At 33.2% G+C, this 21060-nt stretch overlaps 1 protein-coding gene across 4 annotated transcripts; it reads right to left on the reverse strand.

Annotated features, from left to right (window-relative positions):
- Nucleotides 1-4316: 4316 nt before the first annotated feature.
- C1GalTA (Glycoprotein-N-acetylgalactosamine 3-beta-galactosyltransferase 1) lies at nucleotides 4317-19538 on the reverse strand. Of its 4 annotated transcripts, none has more exons than XM_089702181.1 (8): nucleotides 19270-19538; nucleotides 15625-15755; nucleotides 10044-10276; nucleotides 9480-9618; nucleotides 8782-8878; nucleotides 7548-7674; nucleotides 6757-6911; nucleotides 4317-6435 (listed from the first exon to the last, which is right to left on the reverse strand). In XM_089702181.1, exons 1-8 carry the CDS (start codon nucleotides 19273-19275, stop codon nucleotides 6241-6243), a joined length of 1083 nt encoding a protein of 360 aa, XP_089558307.1. In that variant the 5' UTR covers nucleotides 19276-19538; the 3' UTR covers nucleotides 4317-6240. The 4 variants fall into 4 exon arrangements, with proteins under 4 accessions (XP_089558307.1, XP_089558306.1, XP_089558309.1 ...); XM_089702180.1 differs by lacking the exon at nucleotides 19270-19538 and adding an exon at nucleotides 16838-17023; XM_089702183.1 differs by lacking the exon at nucleotides 19270-19538 and adding an exon at nucleotides 15996-16355.
- Nucleotides 19539-21060: the final 1522 nt, after the last annotated feature.

Raw genomic sequence — 21060 nt, forward strand, 5'->3', positions numbered from 1 at the left:
AGTAGGCAGGGACGTAGTGTGGCCACGTTACTCGTCATGCCACTCGTCGTGCTCATCGTCCTGCTCACTGCTCCCTATTTTGTCGGCTTTTGCGCGCGAGTCAAAGGACCGGCAATACGAGTGCGAATTAGGGATGGGCGTCATGGAATCAACGGACTAGTTAAATTAACCGTCTATATGTACACGTATTATTATAGTACTCTTTGATGTACACTCAACGATTCGACTATTCCATCGCTCACCAATGCACTAGTTGAATTCAACGGCTAAACAGTCATATTGATAAGATAAAATTCTTTTCTTTGAGGTTTTTAAAAAAAAAAATATTTTTGGTTTACAAGACCAATGTTTTGAATTTAAACTATAAAAACAAACGTTAATAAGTTTTTTAGTAATACCATAGGTAATACATACTTTTTTTAGGGAGTATAATTTTTGTAAGAAAGCATAAACATTTATTAATTGTTTTATTGAGATTAGAATTTATTGTTTTAAGAATTTATTTAATAATAGTTATTTATTTTACACATGAACTAGACGAAGATTTTAACTAGTTGAACGACTAGTTGATTAACGATCTAGTCTCGTTGATGAAAAATACGTCGACGACCCATCCCTACTCCCTAGTGAAGAGCGTCGCGATTAATCGCGCGAGTAGAGCAGTGTGTGGCCAGACGGCAATATCGAGGCGAGCGGCAGCGCGATGAGCAGGACGAGGAGCAGGACGAGTAGCATAGTGTGGCTGGGGTATAACATGCACCTTCTATCCAACTGTTAAAAAAATACCCTTAAGCTTTACCATTACCTAACTTAGAAACTGAAAATGCCATGTGGAGCATTATACGCAATATGTAATTCAATCTAACTATTTTTACAAAGGAGCTAATATTTCTATGCCCATTGCCGTATATACTTTAGGGTTTGCATTCTTTAAATCTTAGTTGAGCTACGAACAGTGTGTATTGCGCCGTCACTATCTGCAGTAATATTCTTCGAGAAAATACTAAAATGAGCGGCAAAAAAATCTTAGCGACTTATAAATATTAGATACTGTGTTAATGACTTGAGTATGTAACTTGGTATGAATTTGAGTTAGCGACATAATTTTATGATATAAATTAAACTCATAATACCTACCTTGCCATATTCAATAGAGTATTTTTAACGTTATTTTTCTTTTCGAAGCATTTCATATAAGATAACATTCTGCTCAGTAAAATAAATCATATGACAAATAATGAAGACAGGACGTAAACGCAAATATTATGAAGCTGCTCATGTAGCGCAAAATGTTTGTCGCTGTTCTATTGAATTTTCGTCACTCACAAGTCGCAGTCAGTCGCTCACTTAGTAATTCTGTGACCTCGATAAAGTAATTTTGTCACCCAAAATTTAATTTTACAGTCACTCGTTTACATACTACCCATATCTAAGCTACCCATATTCATCTCTTTGCTTTAATTTAAATACTTAACTGAGAACTGGCAGGCAAGCACGTCGGACGATTTACTCCACTCACTTGCATGTACAACAGCATGCAGGGCCGAGCCGCCCCTGTGTGCGAAGTGTGCGGCGCACACAGGCGCCAAGACAATAGGGGCGCCGCGCCGCCACTGCCACCTAAATTATTTTTGTTACCTATATGATTGTTTTTTGTAGTGGAGTATCGACAAGTAAGTAGGTACAATAGGCGCATTATAGGCCTTGTAAACAACAAAACATCTATAACGCTTATTGAACAAGTCTCTCAATATTTAATGTTTATTAATATTCACGTTTATGGTTTCATTTTACGTTTAGGGTTTTAGTTTACATTCCTTACGAGCTCAACGTTAAAACGGCGGCAGTTATTTGAACAAGAGAAAAAGTACTAGTTATTTTAAACCGTAGAGGCGCCGAGTTTGTATAAGTATGAAATTAGTCCACTCATTTCGTCCGAAAAAAGGCAAATAAAAGAAAGTGAATTTGCGCATCTATTTTTTTGATATGTTGTAGGGGATACCTAGAAAAGCTTAACTTGAGTTTTTCGACCAAGATTTCCTATGAGCTTTCGTCGCCATCTTAAAAAGGGATAAAATTGGTTTTTCGGCAATAACTCGGCTATCGGATGAAATTCGGAAATCACTTATAAGACACTTTTTGTTCCTTTTTTAATGCTCTACATTTAAGTCCTGACCATTTTTACTGTATCGTGCATAGTTATCGAGATATCGATCGATAAAGTAAAAAATTATTGTAAGACCTGGCATCCGTTTTGACGAGTGTGTTTGCATTTTTTCAATTACAAAATTTTCTTGAAACCATTTTTCATTCATTTTACCGTGTGTTGTACTTTTTTTCGCTCAAATGTACAGTTCAACTTTTTTTTTACTGCACAAACAAATTATTTGTTTAAAAAATATACTTTAGTGTGATCTTTAATTTGTTCTAAAGTCTGGTACTTATTTTTTATCCCATCAATTTCCTAAACAATTTCCCATTCGATTCGCCATGCGAACACAACCGAGCGAGCAGCTCGCTCGACGGTGAGCGTGAATTCACTGACTCTGCGGCGCGCTGGAGATCGTAATTTTTGTCCAACTAAAAAACTCCAAAAATAAAATTGTAGGTCTGAATATTCTCTACAAGTTCGAATTCTACGATTTTTTAAATACATGTATATGTATTAGATACATATTATACATAATGTAGGTATATATGTATTATGTCCTAAACAAAAAAAAGCAAAAAACTAAAAATGTGTCCTGAATTTTTGAAGTGAAACTTCTTTATCGGGGTTGGAAAAAAATTGAGTGTAACATTTTTTCGTTACGCGTGACTTTTTCCGTTACGCGCCATCTTTTTCTTATCCCTACCACGCGTGATTCAACGTATTTCTGTAAAGTTGCATATAGTAAATTATTTTTTGAAAAATAAGGTCATAAAGAAGTTTCACTTCGTATGTGTGTACACTAGTACACGCACACATTTTTTTTACTTTATCGATCAATATCTCGATAACGATGCATGATACGGAAAAAATGGTCTAGACTTAATTGTAGAGCATAAAAAAAGGAACAAAAAGTGTCTCATAAGTGATTTCCGAATTTCATCGGATAGCCGAGTTATTGCCGAAAAACAAATTTTACACCTTTTTTTTAAGATGGCGGCGAAAGCTCATAGGAAATCTTGGTCGAAAAACTCAAGTTAAGCTTTTCTGGGTATCCCTACAATATATCAAAAAATTAGATGCGCAAATTCACTTTTTTTTTAATGTATATAATGAGTGGACTAAATATGAATGAGTGAGTTTCTGAACGCAACCCGATGCGATGCGTGCGACGCAAGCGGGGCCCGGGGGTGGGGTCATGGGTATTCCCCGATTTTAACGAACGAGATAGCTAAGGCAAAACAAAACAAATGAACAATCATTAATTGATTGAAAGTGTGTGTGTGTAAGGTGCGCATTGAATTTTTATAAAAAAAGAGGCGCTTCATAGGTTTCGCACACAGGCGCTGCCGGGGGTCGGCGCGGCCCTGACAGCATGTACAGTTTTATCACTTACACCCATTGAGATACTATTACTACGTAGTAATAATAGCTCGATGCTTACACCCTAGAGCTTGCATGTCGGTTTTGCATTTTAGATCAAAACCATCATCCAAATTCCAAACCCGTGTATGGCCAACGTTGGGTTTGAGTCCATACATATAATGATGTCTAGATGTGAACGTTATATTTAATATGTCGCAGGCAAATGAATATTATACATACTATACATATTATAAAATCGTAGGAAAGGCAAAACTGCATTGAGTTTGTTCTTAAAAGAATAATCGATATCGAAGCCAAAAATATAGTTTTAGATTTTTTTGTCCCTTTGTCAGGTATATCCGGATTAAACTCAAAAAGTACTGCATGGATTTACTTCAAATTTGGTACAGATAGCTTGACACCTGAGGAAGAGTGGAAAGCAAGTCAATCATGATGACTATATTATTTTTACCCAAAAAATTTATCGAGGCCTGCGCAACGCGCTTTTTGCTATTTGTATTTTGCTTATATCGCATCGAAGCGAAGCAATTTCTTGCGCATAGATATTATGTAAATATTTAGTCAACAGACGCGATTCATAACTTTTATACTTACTGCTGCGCCGCTTGCTTTATAAATTATAACCTAAATAATAATTCATACAAGGAGTCCCTGGGATTACGACACTCAACCGTTCAGTAATTTAAATACGAATAGATCGTAGTTTGCAGTAAAATTTAATTATATCTGTATTCATAATAATTAGTTAGGTACAAGGGAAAAATAAAACACAAAATTTCGGTGATGCAACAAAATCACAATCACAATATAATTTATTCAAATAAATTGAGCAAACAAATAGGAAATAATTCGACGCTAACATATAAATAAATACAAATGTACACAATAATCATAATTGGAACATAATTATCACGAATAATTGACTGTAAGAAATATCATATTTAATAAATCTAGCTTAAAAAACGGAAAATTACAAGCTTTCTCATATTTTTAATAACTATCCTAGTGACTAAGCATTCTAAGATGGTGCCAATCGAAGCAAGCTTGTACAAAACAACTACAATTTTCTCTTAGTAGGAATTTCTCTTAATACTAAAATTATACACATTTAAATTCAATTCAGATCTAAGTTGAAATAAATATTTTAATTATATTTTATAAGCTAGGTCTACAATTTGTTGGTTTATATTCTTTGGTTGCGGTTTTGGTCTTACACTAGTCTAAACTAACTTATTTACTAGTACCTAATTAATTAATTTATGGTATAAATATCTGCAATTTGTTATACAATCACAATTTTCAATGTATACCCTCATTTAAGTGACAAATTAAATCACGAAAAATAATAATTTCTAATATCGTTAAATAAACATTTATTATGACATGAGTATTATTTTGTCTTTTAAATAATATCTTTTATAATGACCCTGATAAAATAATTAGGAAAAATGCCTAAAAGTAAATATTATACATATGACACAATATAGTTAATGTAGTTCCAAATTATTTGCCTAGCTGTTTCATTGATTGACTAAATATCAATCAATCCGTGTTTTCAATTATTAAGCTAGTTGGCTGCGACATATATACAGACAAATTAGATATTCGATATAAAGAAAATTATTTTGATTTAATAATATCAACTTATACAAAAAGCGGCAAGATCATTTGCAAAGTATACTTCGGAAGATAAATAAAATGTATTATCACATTAAAAAGATTATGAATGTAACATTATGCAATCATTTAATGTGTTGCCTTTTTTTCAACTTTTACAGGAAAGTAATTTTTATTCAGAATTGTTTTAATAATGAAAACATAAAATTGACTCAAAATAAATGTCATTCAAGAGAAAATACTTATACAGGGTGTAATCATATTTCCCGTTTTATTTTTAAAAAGTTATTATTGTCATTTTACTCATTCGGTTAAGCGCTTTCGATATCAGTTTTTTGATGTCTGCAATAGTTACGGAATAATCGCCTGTGCACACTTAACGATTACACCCTGTATATGTCTTGTAAGAAAAGAGACATATTTAATATTTTACTTATAATTTAGGTACATAAAATTATCTTACGGTTTGGAAAATCAAGCGCTTGATAAATTCTTTTTACCAATATCTGAAGTTTTTCGTTAATTTAACATTTTAAGCTACTAGCTTATCTCTAGTAATTTAGCATATATTATTTTTCAAGCCTACTTTTGTATGCCAATGCTAATATTACTTATTTTATAAACAACATTCAAACCCCGAGTGTCTACGTGGGTATGCAAAATTTGTGATTACATATAAAAAAAAGATTTTCTTATCAAAATTTTCTTTCCAAATTGTCTTCACCAGGATCCTACCTCAATCCTCTCAACACTTAACATTAATTAAAAAAATCCTTTGTCTTTAGTTTTTAATCCAACGAATTCAAACCCAGATCCAAGCAATATAACTCTTAGACATCAAACATAGTATTAATCCATATTTTCTTTAACTATGGAGTTTCTTGCCGGTTCTTCTCCATAGATACTGCTTTCCGAATCGGTGGTAAATGTAAAAAAATATGTATCGACGTTTCAAAAGTGCTTCTCGAAGAAGTCTAATTGAATAAATAAATGTTTGAGTTTTTTTTTATCGCTTTCCAACTAAAATCCTCTGTTTTCATTGACAACTTTCATAAATGCACTTAACCCTACGACTAGTTATGGAATGTTCAAACGCTTGTGGTATTGCCCTCAATGGCCTCAAACGTTGCCCTAGAGTTGCCCTCATTGCCCCTAATGCCCCCATTTGCCCCATAGCTTACTCCGTAGGGCCTTAAATGGTATATAAGGTAGTCTAGCACATACATTTGTTCGGGTTCTACGTAATGGAATGATACTGCGTGGTCAGAACAGCAGTCTAAACCCTGGAAAATAAAATTTTTAATTCATAATTTGCAAAAATTAAAAAAAAAACTGTTATTATGATCAAACTATTTTATATGACATGTAAATAAACAATGTTTCATAAAAATAGCAGTGTTTTATTTTACTTTCCTCCATTCACATGTATTATTTTAATGGTTGTTAATAAAAATATTACATTATCAAATTTCAACTAAAACATTTAAGTAGGTTTCACATAATAGAATGTTCGGCTTAAGAATAAACAAAAAATAATACAGTTTTAAAAAAAGTTGCCAACTCGAAGGATCAAATTTTTATAAGTAAAAATAAATCCTACATACCTCATCAGAAGGGTAATAGATGTACTTCCAATACCAGAAACCCTTATCTTTGTTGGGGAAAAGGTGGTCTTTTGGGCCGAAGGGGAAAAATCTGCCCCGATGTAGCGAATCTCGACTGTCCATTGCTTTCACACCTATGTGTTCTAGGCATATACCTGTAACAATGAGATAAATTATAAGATGTTATAAAATAATAAACGTTGGAAAGATATTTTTTTTCTGTCACACCATTTAAGGACAAAAATTTGTTAACAAAGCGATGCAAATGGCAGGTAGGCAGCATTAAAGTTGAAAACGGTCAAATCACACACATCAACAAAATCTAGAGACATTTTGTAATGCGTCAAATATATATCTAAAAAAATCTATAAAAAAGTTTGTGACAAATAAGTTGAGAATGAAGGAAACTCATTTTAAGATATTTATTTAATAAAAAATATAAATTTTTCTGACCAAGGCGGAAAGTTAGATGATGAGATTGGCTAAAAAAATATCAAAATTTTAAATTTAAATATGTAATTAATCATAGTGTTGCCATTCTTTATATTTATTTACTAACCACATCGGTTGTCGATATTAAAAAGTGTGTACTGAGTATCTAATGTGTGTGTGTGTACTGTATGTGTATGTACTGTATGTACTCTGTGTGTATGTACTGTGCGTGTGTTGACTATGTGTATGTACTCTGTGCGTGAGTATATGCACTGTACGTGAATGTACTGCATGTGTATGGACCGTATGTGAATGTACTGTGTGTGAATGTACTGTATGTGTATGTACTGTATATTTACCCATCTCAGCGTCCTCCGCGCCGTGGTCACTGGGCTTGCAGAGGTGTGGCGAGGGCAGGCCTCGAGTCACAAATCTCTCTAGTGCCCCCGCACTTAGTACGTAACCAGCCCCACCGCTCATGTAACCCTGGTATATAATAAGGGATTCACGTATTTTTATTTATTTATTAATACTTTATTGCTCTTAGATCTATTAAAATAATATAACTAAGAATACATATAAACAATTGGCGGTCTTATCGCTATGCAGCGATTTCTTCCAGACAACAGTACGGAGAGAAATTAAATTAGAGGAAAGGTGAAGGGTAGAGCATGTCTGTATATACTCTACATCTATACATATTATAATAAAATCGTAGGAAAGTCACAATTGTACATTGAATAGTTTTTTAAGACTGCTTAGGTCGTGATCTACAATAGATACCAAATATATAGTTTTTAGAATTTTTGTCCGTTTGTCTGTAAGTATGTATGTCCAGGCTTATCTCAAAAAGTACTGCATGGATTTACTTCAAATTTTGTACAGAGATAGCTTGAGATTAAACATTTATTCAAATAACCGCCATATTTCGTGTTTATGTTCAAAGTCTTATAAACACTGCCTAATAGACGCGCAAGCAGAGTTTGCTTCAGACAATTTTTGATCGCGCGGCTCGACATGCATGGTGAATATTTATCCATCATGCTGCAAAGTTGCTGTCAAATATTACGTGCAACACTATGTTGCCCAGAATCGAAGACGCATATTGAAATATACAACAAGAAACTCTGTTGTTGCTATTTCTATTTCACAATTACTTATCCGTACAAATAGCTTTCCGAATCGAACTGATTGAATGAATTAAATCAGTAAAATAAATTAGGTTTGTTTCCACTTTGATTAGTTATTACATATTTTTAATTTCACAGATTCTATGAGATTAATTTTCAATCTGAATCTCATCTATTTTGATTTTATATGGGCTGCGTAAAATCAAAAAATCATCAAATATTAGTGGATTTCATTTATTTTTAATGCAAATATTTAAGTCCTGGATCCGCTACTGATGGTCTTAGCGTAATGATATGTAGCCTATAGCCTTCCTCGATAAATGGGCTATCTAACACAGAGAGAATAGCGCGTTCAAACAAACAAACAAACTCTTCAGCTTTATAATATTAGTATAGATTAATTTTCTTTATCGTAATCTTTCTGCCAATTTTCACTCTATATAGATTAAATCAGAACTCTCACCTGCGATGTAAACGGCTTGAATCTGCAACCGAAATATATCGGATCTGCGCTGTCGTACTCAGAGAGCATGTAACGTAAATTCTCTACCACCACATACCTGAAGAGAGACAAATCAATACAAATAAGTGAGATATTAAAGAAAAATAAAGAAATAAAGAATAATATTTCAAATTCAATCGTCTTTTATTTATTTTAATGCAAATTTAAGCTTCTTAATTTCACCTATCAATTTCTTAATCAAAAACCGTTTATTTACAACGGAAAATGACGTCAGCGATAGAGAAAACAATAAAAAGTGTTTTTTTTATTAATTGATAAAGTTTCTGTAAAAGTTCAACAATTTAGGCAAATAGCTACCTAAAAAGCTGCTATAGCAATAGCATAATATTACATCACTAGCTGCGCCTCGCGATTTATCCCGCTTGGCTTCGCTCCGTCTTAGCGTGATTATATATAGCCTGTAAGCCTTCCTCGATTAATGGGCTATCTAACACCGAGAAGAATTTTTCAAATCGGACCAGTAGTTCCTGAGATTAGCCCGTTCAAAGAAACAAACTCTTCAGCTTTATAATATTAGTATAGATTAATTTTCTTTATCGTAATCTTTCTGCCAATTTTCACAAAAAATTTTTGCTCTATCGAGTATAGAGAACTCCTCCTTCTTTGAAGTCGGTTAAACAAATTTTTCAAATACTCACGTATCATCATCCGCCTTCATGAACCAATCTGCGTCCCTCCTATGATGTTCGTACACGTATCGGAACGCAGCTTTTGTTTTCGCCCATAAATAGTCGCGTCCTTCGTGAACTGGCAACTTTATCGTGGGCAGGGAATCGTCTGGAACATATTGAGAATATATGTTATATTAATAAAAAGTTAGGATCGAGATTGTAATTGATTTTATTTTTGTCCTAATGAAACGTGTAGGTACTGGGTATACATTAAAACATTGTTGTTAATATTAACTGTAACGAGTGCCTAAGTGGCAATTATAATTTAACTACCATTTACAATGCTGCTAGTCCTGCAAAAATTGATAAAAATATCGATGGCCAAATCTTTTATTCAGTCGTAGACATAATATCCTTCTAAAAATTGTTATTTTTTCTGAACTTCTCTAAAAGAGATTATTCCACCATTAAAATACACCTTCGTTGTTTTCCAGCCTAAAAGTATCCAATTAACGTATTTTCTCAGCTATTGAAACTAGACAAGTGTCGATTTGATTTTGTCTAAATTGAAATTAGACAAAATCAACCTACCCTCAACCGTGCTCATAAACAGCAGCTTATTACACCGCTTCCCCCACGTGGCCTTCACATGTCTCGCCTTCCTATGATGGTTTTTCGGCTGCGTCATCACCCAGCACAACACCCTGACCTTCTTGGCCAGTTCATCTGCGACTGTGCGATCTTCATCTCGATGGGCCGGTTCCTCGCTACCATGTTCTATGACACTACCTATAGGATGCCGCTCGAGATCACGGGCTGATTCCCTGAAAGTTGGCTTCACTATAAGATCAAGGATATTATCTGCCTGTGCTTGCAAAATCAATACGAAATAGTTTTCACATTGATTAATATTCTTTTCGTATTCATAATTCAGATTTTTATATTGTGAAGCTAACGACTACGACGGTTATTTCTGCTTTTCGTAGCATAATGGACCCAGGGGATTAATATGAATTAAAAGGGTTAAATTAAGAAGAGATGGTATATCAAATATATAACAATAGTAATAAATTAAAAAACTGACATTAACAACATAGGAATAAAGCTTGTTCTACACTTTATACACGCTCGGTTAACTTTTTACTAAATTTCCTATAAATTATGGCATCTATTCAAGATAAACTGCAAAAATGCACCTTTGCGCATTCGTGATGAATAGAATATCATCAAAAGCATTGCTGCCGACAAGCATGATACTTTACTGAGTCCAAAAAAAATATTCAAAAGCTAAGCTATGGCACGCATTATATTCAGAACACATGATGTATCTAAAAGCTTAATGTGACTAATCATTTCGACAAAAACATTTACATTATCCTAACATGTTTGATCATTATTCAGTCGGCTTAGCTAAAATTGAAAAACTACATGCATTTTGAAATAGCGAAAACTTGACTTCATCTTTAAAAGATGCAAAAAATCGCTTTATTTAACTGAAGAACGATACCAAACATTTTTATTTCTCCGCATAATTATTATATCTGTCCGAACTTTAGTACAGAAATGGAATCAATAGGAGCAGCATTGAATTCGGTAACCTAAATATTCTGTTATTGGAATTGCTGCAACGATATACATATAGCTGCCGTTTGTCCTACTTCATGCGAATGGTAGGGATAAGAAAAAGATGGCGCGTAACGGAAAAATGTCACGTGTAACGAAAAAATGTTACACTCATAGAAATCTAAATAACAAGACACTAGAAGTCGTAAGCGCGCGTGACCTTGTCGCCACTCAGGTGACTTTCACAACACCAGCGTGTTCGTCACTGTTCAGTTGCTCTGGAGACGTATGTGTATAAACATGGTGTGTTTCAGCATATCCCATTGCGGAAATTCTTACACAAGTTGTAATTATACTAATAAAGGAATAATATTTCATCGGTAAATATTTCTTTTTTTAGAAATAATGCCGTTTTTCCTTAAAATTATAGAATATTTACAAGTATTACGAGTGTCACCATAGTAATCGAAATAACAATGAATGACACAGTCTACCATTCTTATTATCACGTTTAACACAAATTTCAACCTTATTTCTATGTTCAAAGTTATATCTATTGAAAATTGACAACTTCTGTTATAGAAAAGCCGAATTTTTTCGTATTGGAACAAAAAGAAACAAAACGTCTCATATACTTAGGGATGTTATTCTAAAATAAACCGTAAATTCGTGCGTTAGGATACATATTAAAAAGCTTAATTTAATATTTAAGTTAGTTTTCACTAAAATCAAGCTGTCCAATAAAAGGCATAGTTTACTTGTGTGTACTGTTTAGCTATCGGTTTAAATGTGTTGATTTTGGCGACAGCGGTTTTCATATGAATTATGACATTATAGCACTTCTATGTGTCTTGTTATTTAGATTTCTATGGTTACACTATATTTTTTTCCAACCCCTATAAAGAAGTTTTTTTTCAATTCAAAAATCACTGCAGTTATATGCAAAAATATTATTATTACTCATAGACAAAATATGATGTCATCCCATCATTACAATTTACATCGATTTATAATCTATGATCATTTGCATAAATGTTCGTGAACCATGAAAACCATGATAATATGAAAAATGCATTGTAATAAATTACACGAATTGCTACCACGCGTGATTGGCAATTAAGTTTTATGTGGCAGAAAATTACATTTACATAGTAACTGAGTTAATTATACATACATAAATTGAGACATTGAGTACTACAGACTGTTAAACATGTAGGTAGGTACGAATTTGGTACAAACGAGCCTCGAATCCATCGTAGTTTTGGCCGTATGCCAAAGAATATGAAAAGTAGTCTTGATATAAATTTAAAAAATATATATTTTTTCATCAAATACACCGCGCATTTTGAGCTTTTATAAGGGAAGGAAACAAACTGTTTCAAAAACGCGACTTTTTAAATCTACGCGTTTTATAAAAATCACTAGCTTTCGCTAGGTTTGGTTAAAACCTCATTAATTATCTTCATCTACGTAGGTCTAGTATCTCTTGAATCACTCCATCTATTAAAAGAACTATCATAATAATTTTAAAGTTTTAAGCATACATACGGCGCAAAACGACATGTTTTATACTATGTAGCAGTCAGCAGACACAAACGGAGGAAAGGGACTTTATTCTATATTAAGCAGTGATATAATTTTAGATGTTGAGCTTTTAAGCTTTTATAAATTGCCTATAAACTGGTCTAATATATCGTGAAACAGGTTGAATGACCTGATTGTATACGACATCATAGATATTTATTATTATTTATTTAGTAGAGTCCTCAGTCCCATCAATTCTTATTATTCGTCACATGTGTTTTCGTTATTTCTTGCCAGGCAATACAACCTCTGCTAACCTAACGGGTGATTTTTTAAGAGGTTAGGATTTGATTTTCAAAAAAAACACAAAAAATTTGAAAAATTTGTTGTAATCTATAATGGAATCGATAGAACGATCAATATAATTTAATGTTTGAAGATGATTTCATGCAAATGCTGGCCGTGGCTCCGGTTTAGATGGCCCATTCGCAAGGCCCAATTTCGGCACACTCTCTACAACATATCGGCCGGTATATCACGAATAAATGCTTCAATATTGGCTCCCAGTGCGTCAATCGTTGCTGGTTTATCCCTGTAGGCATAAGAAATAGTCCAAAGGCGTTAGATCACACGATCTAGGCGGCCAATCGACGGGCCCAAAACGTGAGATAAACTGTTCGCCGAAGACGGCTCTCAATTGGGCTATTGTTTCGCGTGCCGTGTGTCATGTGGCACCGTCTTTTTGAAACCACATGTGAGGCATGTCCAATTCTTCCATTTTGGGCAAAAAAAAAATCGCCAATCGAAGAAGTGCATCGCGCACTTCTTAACCGACTTCACACTCTCTTAACCGAGCATGCATTTTGATAGTAAAATTCAATAATTTGCAAGCGTTGTTCGTTCGTAAGTCGATTCATGCTTAAATTATAGACCAAACTGAACAAGTTTGATAAAGACACAAGACACGATTCACGCGTGATCTATCAAAAACAGTATTGCCAAAAAGAAACCAGCAAAAAAATCACCCTTTACATATTATGTAGTTGATTTATTGACTACTTCGGTACCATTGTTCGGTACTCGCTTTTCCTAACTTTATTCGACCATAAATATTAACAAAGTAGGTAATTCTTGAAAGGAGATTGCCCAAGTGACTATGGCACTTGGTATCGCAATCAAACTTATTGTGTCAAGATGAAATATAGCTCAATTTAAAGCTTGATGTTAGTACTTTTAGAAACGATTAAAGTTTTTATGTAAATAAGTCGCAGTTCGCGACAATAAAAATAAAACAATAGTGTTATTCAACACTTTAAAAAAATACTTTATCGAGTTTAAACTAACGATGAACGTTAAGTTTTACATTTATTACATAGGTAATATTTTAATTTACAAGACAAATGTGAAAAGTAAATCGTAATAAACATTATTCCAAAATAAATAACGTCGAACAATGCGTCGAACACAATGACACATGACGCAGGACGCTTGCAAGAGAGATTGATATATGTGTCAAAACAAAAACTTACAGTACTCCAAAATTAATAATGCGCATGCAGATCTTCGCTAATTATCGTATTTCCAGAAACACCCGAATCACCCCGAATCATTGAATCGTAAGTGCCTTAAACAATGCACTTGCATCTTGCACCTTGTTCGAAAGAAATAGGAGTCAATTCAGAGTCATACACAATCGAAAACAATTCGGGCTATAGGTGACGGTAGCCTGTCAGTCAAAAAATTCAAAAATCCGTCAGTCGTCTTTGTATATTGGTGGTGACTGGTGACCGCACGTATTATCTCTGTATGGAATTATATAGAGCTGCTGTTACATACCCTTAGTTTTGTTTCAAAGTTGAGTTTTCCGGTAAAATGATTATTTACACAGGTAGCAGATAGCAGCGGGGAAAGTGAAAATTAATAAGAGTATAATGAAAGTTCTGATCATTCTACGATATCAGAAATAGAGATAATCCCTGATTCTGTAAATCCTTTGGACTGAGATTTTAATGATTAGATTTCACAATTTAAATGTAAGCCAGTGTTTGAAAATCATTTTTTTTAAATATAAACTTTGTCTTATTTTAACCTTCCATACATCCATCATTACGCCAGCTTCAGTAAGACACTTTAATAGTTCTAAGTATAGAATTTTCCGAGTAAATCAATACAACAAATATACATATTCGCAATCGTGTGGCTTATCGTCGCTATTAACTTACATTGAATTATCGAAACAAATTTCGTTACTTATCTCTTTTACCATAAAATCACAATAAAACTCATAATTCTAACAAACTATGCATGAAGAAAATACATTTAACCACTCTATATACATATCGTCTTCGGAGGCTCGGAGAATATGACAGTTGCCGAACAGTCACGAATTTTTCTATACGCATTATCAGTTTGGGAGTAGGTACTGTACTTTTATTTCTATTTATTCGGTATAATTACGACTTAATAGTGATAAATATGATCATTATAAATACAAATAGGAATTAACAATATCACGAACATGTGACACAACTAGTATTTTATCGATTCCATACGTGGTCATACATGTTTCAAAACACAAACTTTTACTATTATTTCAATTTATCCGGTATAATTAAGACTTAATAGTGATACATATGATCATTATAAATACAAATAGGAATTAACAATATCACGAATACGTGGCACAACTAAAATTTTACCGATACCACCCGTGGTCATTCTCCTTTTTTCCTTGTAACGTTTATTCTTATCATTATTATTTATTAGTATATTTTAAATAACGTGTTCCATAAAATATTTAAGTATTGAAGAGTTGTAATTATTCAATATTACATAGTAAATTACCTAAAATGTATGTTAGTGTGCAACTTTAATACAAAAATTATCCCTAAATATTTTAGATATTTAACTAAGTTATCTATGGAATTTCTACTTTGTCGAAGATTCTATTTAGCTCTATTTTACAATCGAACTAACCTGAACAAAAAAATAAGAAAAACACGTAGCACTTTCAAGTTTCAACACTCCAAGCTTTTCGTGCAGGCATAGACAATTGAAGCAGCATGCAAACATCAGCAAACGTTACCTGTACGACGACCAAGATACGTCTCTTGAGAATCCGGCGGATGTTAATAGAATGTAGGCAAAACTAAAGCCAGCCGATATCCCGATCACCAGTGTTAGCACAAACCGGCGCCCCATCACCCGGCCCTCCGCCTGCACAGTTGCGTACATTGCGTTCCAAATTTAAAAAGCACCATAAACAATTCCAATTTCTTTTTAAATATTTTTTTTATAGGCTCAGCGCGTCGTGTGTTCACGCAACGAGTAGCTAAACTCCAATGTATGAGTACGTAATTTATTTACCATTTTGCCTAGTAAAATGTGAACGCTACAACTATAACAATGAAGTTATGAGAATTTTATCTTATGCACTATTTTATAAACATTAAATACAATCAGTCTTCAACTTATATGGCGATAAATAGCAATAATTATGTCCATTTGATTGTGTACGATTCGTTCGGCGCACTATAGTCTATTGAACTGTTCCAAATGGAATATAATGGGTTTGATTGTATCTAGGTCTATACACATTTCGGGATAGCAAACACAATGTAATCTAATTATTGACAGAACAAGTCTCATCTCGTTGGTGTGTAGTCACACGGTCAGGCGCGTTATCTCCGCATTATCACATCTTTCCGACCGCGCTGACATTAAGCTGATTGTCCAGTAATAACGTCCTTTAAGGGCATTTCCTGATTTGGACTATTTACGTCACATACTAACTCTGATGCCATGAAATGACGAACTCTCTACTCAACTATCTCAGAGTATGAATAAGTCACATTGAACTTTACGATTTAAAAGCACATCTTTATAATATGTACAGTTATCCACATATAGAGAGCACTTAGCCATGTGTCACCAGACATGAATTTGCCGATCTTTAAAGTGGCTCCGTAAGTGGTTTACGTACATACTCAGAGGATTAACAATATTCTTCTATCGCGATAAAAAACCCGTATCATATCAAAGTCAAAAATCGTGTTACGGCATTATGGCGGCATATTTCAATTAAAATTCAATTTACTACTGATTGTATTTAAACCATACATAATTTTTATAAAGTTTCATTTCTGACAAATTAAAATTGTTAAAAAAAATTCTACTCCACACCATTATTGACCAGATTTGTCTATGGTTATATTTCAAATTTCGAACCGATTCTATAAATAACGTTAATTTTTCTGCATAATTCTGGATGTAGGTACTCTATACATGAACACACTTACATATTTCTGTCGCATCGTCTACAACTGTGCGTATCGGCTAGCGTGGCTGAAATGTTATTCACATACATGTGTTTACATACATGTTTGTTTGTTTATTAGTATTTGTTGATAGTGGGGCGTGCTTCAGATGTTTTGAAGACGTGTTTGTAGATTAGTGGTATTCAAAGAGTTATTAAAATGTAAACATATTTATAGTTTACAAAATGTTATAACAAAGGGTTAGACACGAAAATATATCACATTAACTAATTAGAAAATAAATAATGTGGGTACATTTAAATTGATACGAAAATTTTGTGTTAAATTAAAATATTGTGTATGAAGAAATTAAATAACGAAATAATTAGAAACAATTCTTCAAATAAATCATGAGAAAAATCGTAATCGTAATCGTAAATAAAACAAAATTGACATCTATTTTACTATGAATTGAAATATACTTAATCAAAATTTATTACTTAAAAAAACATTTTATAGCATTTGCTGGACAAAAGCTTAGAAACAAAGTACATAGATGATATTATTATCAGAAGTTTAACTATTTAGAATAATTGTGGAATAATATTTATTTACATTGAGAAGATCAATGGGTGATTTTAAATTTAAATACATAATTTTGTTACTAAAATACAATTATTTTTTAGTTCTATTAACACAGAGTTTATTAATACAACCCTTCTGTCACCGTCTTTGCCTGCATAATCTAAAACTTAACAAATTATATGTTTAAACCTTTCTTGAGAACCATGCTAGCCAATGGTGAAAACAGACTCGATATTGGTGCAGTAGTTAGTAGAGTTCAAGACGAACAGACAGATGTGGTGGAGGACTTTATCTAATACATAATACATAATATATTATAAAGCTGAAGAGTTTGTTTGTTTGTTTGTTTGTTTGTTTGAACGCGCTAATCTCGGGAACTACTGGTCCGATTTGAAAAATTCTTTCGGTGTTAGATAGCCCATTTATCGAGGAAGGTTATAGGCTATATAACATCACGCTACGGCCAATAGGAGTGGAGCTACGGGGGTGAAGCCGCGCGGAGCAGCTAGTACATAATATATGTCATGACAACTTTAAATGTAGAGATATATAACATTAAAACTATGTTTTTAAATACTATGGCGATGGCACATTATAACCGAAATCTTAAAACAACAATCTATGTAAAAAAAAAAGCAAAATTGTACTAACAAATTAGAAAAAAATATATATTTACAAGTCAATTTGTATACCCAATTACTAGTCACAAACCAGTTAACTCTTATCAAATTCACTAATTAAAACACTGAAAATTGTTTGACTGATAAGAACAATTACAAAGTATTTTTCCACTAATTTATTTAAGGCTCATATTAAAAGCTCTTGTTAAATAATTTATTAAAAAGATAAATGCTATAACTATATATAATATAAGTGATAGAAAAACCTATTTAATAATGATTTTTGTTTAACTTATAAAAACCTAGTACCTACAATTTTTTTTATTTGGTTATTATTAAATAAAAAAAATTATACATACTAGGTTTTCATAATTTTATTATCTTGCACGGAAGTCAATTTTTTTAAATTAATTTTGATTAAAAACTGTTTTAAAGCTAATGCTTTTATTATAATTCATAGATCATTTCAATTAGGTCTATTCATAAATTTGATAAAAATCATCAGTAAAGTTGAAATAGGTTGCAAGGTGTAAATAGACTGCACATATTCAATTAATGTATTATTCGACCAAGCCAACTAGACGCTCGGGTGGAATGCGGCCTCCCCGCCCGCTTACCGCCTCAGGTACCGGCACCGCGTTCGCCTTAGTACGGTTCGCAGCATCGACGCATTCGTACGTTTCGCATCGCTAGTTATTTCTGTACTTTTTATTATTAATCGTTAAAGCTTGTTGTTGACTATTAAGTTTTTTGTTGTTATTTGTTTAAGTTTTTACTGTGTTGTTATTCATAGACAGCCCTCGAAATGGGGAAAAATAAGACTATTCAAAGCGGGGAGCGAACAGTGATATTATTAATATTTTTTTTTTTGCTATCTGTACCCGAGACATGGGCGGGTGACGTCACAGTTGAAAAGGGTCTAGTTGGCTTGGTCACGTAGTACCTTTTTCTTCATATAGGTAACTTCTAACAGAAAATAAAAGATTAAAAATCATATATTTTTAACACAAAAAAGAGAATAATAAAACTAATTTGTAGATTTAAATAGAGGACATACTACATTGTTCATTAATTTTAACTCGATTTTAAACACATTCAAACTATACATTTATTTGAAATAAATACTTACCGTAACAGTTGCCTTTAAACAAATAACAACATTTAATAACCAGTTTATCGCAAGGGAAGTAGTTAAAGGATACAAACAAGATAACAATATTAGCATTTAAATCGTAGTGTTTAAATAATGTTAGTAATAAAACAACTTACGGTCATCGTTGATAAGTTATTCTATCGAAGATTGATCGAAGAGCGCTGGGTTTGGAAATGCTTTTTCATCGTCAATTGACTTTTTTTTTCTAAAAAATCTGTATTTTAGCTTTGCTCAGCAAAGATTGTGAAGTCTTCCATATCTTCTGTATAAATTCAAGTACCTACTATTTAAATTTAAGAAATTTGAGATCCATTTTTAAAAGCAATCACAAAATTTTTAAAATTTTTGCGATTTGTCAACAAAATTTTGTTGAAAGTCGCGTTCTACAAAGTGTCAAATATTTATTGACATTTGACAGCGGTCTGCCGTCTGCGTATGGCAGGTTGTCAAATTAGTTTCACACTCAGAGGAATAAACCTTCACAGATAATATGTCGGTACTCTACGAAGGTAGTTAATGAAAATAAGATCGTCATGACGCGACCTTAATTAGCCAAATTCGTAGAGTGAGAATGAACTATAGAGACGACATCGGCGTATACCCGAACGAGATGGCGAATCCTTACGTCAATGTTGCCAACTATTACAAAAACTTTTTATCCGAAAAACTGGCAAAATATCTATAAATGTTTGGGTATTTTTTTGTAAGATAGTTTATGAATAAAAAGACAGATTTGAAAAGATTTTGTTATTTATTAACTTAACTAGCGACCCGCCCCGGCTTCGCACGGGTGCAATGCTGATACTAAATAGTAAATACACGGCCTCTCCTGACGGGGCAGCGTCCTCGCTGCCTTCAGTGGCAGCTGCAGCTCGTGTGGAAGGGCCAGCTTCGCAGTCTTCAGCGTTATGATGTGCATCGTAACCTGGAATATACAAAAAAACCGACATTGAAAAAAAAATACTTAAACCAATGCAAATGAGGATAACTGAACCGGAAAACCGAACCGTGTAACAAACTTTACACAAACATTAACATTTAATATTAAAAAAAACATTTCACGATTTTGGGGAAAATTTTACCCTGTACTGGTATCCCTCATGTTAATCACATGATTATACCATAAATTTGAAACTACGTAAAAACAAATGGCGTCCTGAACAACAAGAACACTTCGTAATTTAGTCGGATAACACAAAAAAATGTTTACGTCTATTTCGATGAAAATATTATATATTTGTAGATAATTTCACATTAGAGTTAATGAAAATGTATCAACTATATCCAGTTCTATAAAACAATATACTTCAAATAAGTTTACTTACGTGTGAAAGGTAATATTTGGTAATCTTCGTTCCGGCCGATTTTTACAACCAATCACACTACAACGCACCATATTTTCACTTAAAGTCGGATTAAAACAGATCACTGTCAATGTTTATTAAACTTTGAAGTCACATAACAGCGAGAAAAAACAGAAAACTAGCAAAACAATGGACTGTAGCCGCTTGTTTGGGACAAACTGCCTTTGTCCCCAACAAAAGAAATCGCATAACATGAGAGAAACAAAAAACAATGTTTCTGTCTCGCTTGCTCTTAGCTTTATAGTCATAAGTGTATTTCTCTCACGCATTACTTGTCATTTTAGTGCCTCCTCTATGGTTCATTCTCACTCTACGGCCAAATTGGAGCCAAACCATCTTTGTATTTTATATTCTTTAACGCCTGACGGACTCGGACACTCACTTGCGTGCAAACATTCGTTATTGCACAACTTTGGTATCATGAAAGGAAAAAGCTAAGGGAAAAAGCATTTGCAAAAGTGCGTTCTTATGTGCGTGCGTTGTGTCCCGAGATTTTACTCTTATTGCTCCACTCCTATTGGTCTAATTTTAGCGTGATGATAT

The sequence above is a fragment of the Colias philodice genome, chromosome 13 (genome assembly GCF_061535455.1).
Source record: "Colias philodice isolate Cphi_HAF_F1 chromosome 13, ilColPhil1 Martin Lab GWU primary, whole genome shotgun sequence".
Lineage (NCBI taxonomy): Eukaryota > Metazoa > Arthropoda > Insecta > Lepidoptera > Pieridae > Colias > Colias philodice.

Bases quoted from the DNA above. Each gene is read 5' to 3' on its own strand.
- C1GalTA (XM_089702179.1), bottom strand. From the start codon at position 15,773: ATGTACGCAACTGTGCAGGCGGAGGGCCGGGTGATGGGGCGCCGGTTT. The intron at 8,879-9,479 runs GTGAGTATTTGA...GTCTCTCTTCAG, and splicing joins ATGAAGGCGGATGATGATAC to GTATGTGGTGGTAGAGAATT. The intron at 6,912-7,547 runs GTAAATATACAG...TCATTGTTACAG, and splicing joins CGCGGAGGACGCTGAGATGG to GTATATGCCTAGAACACATA.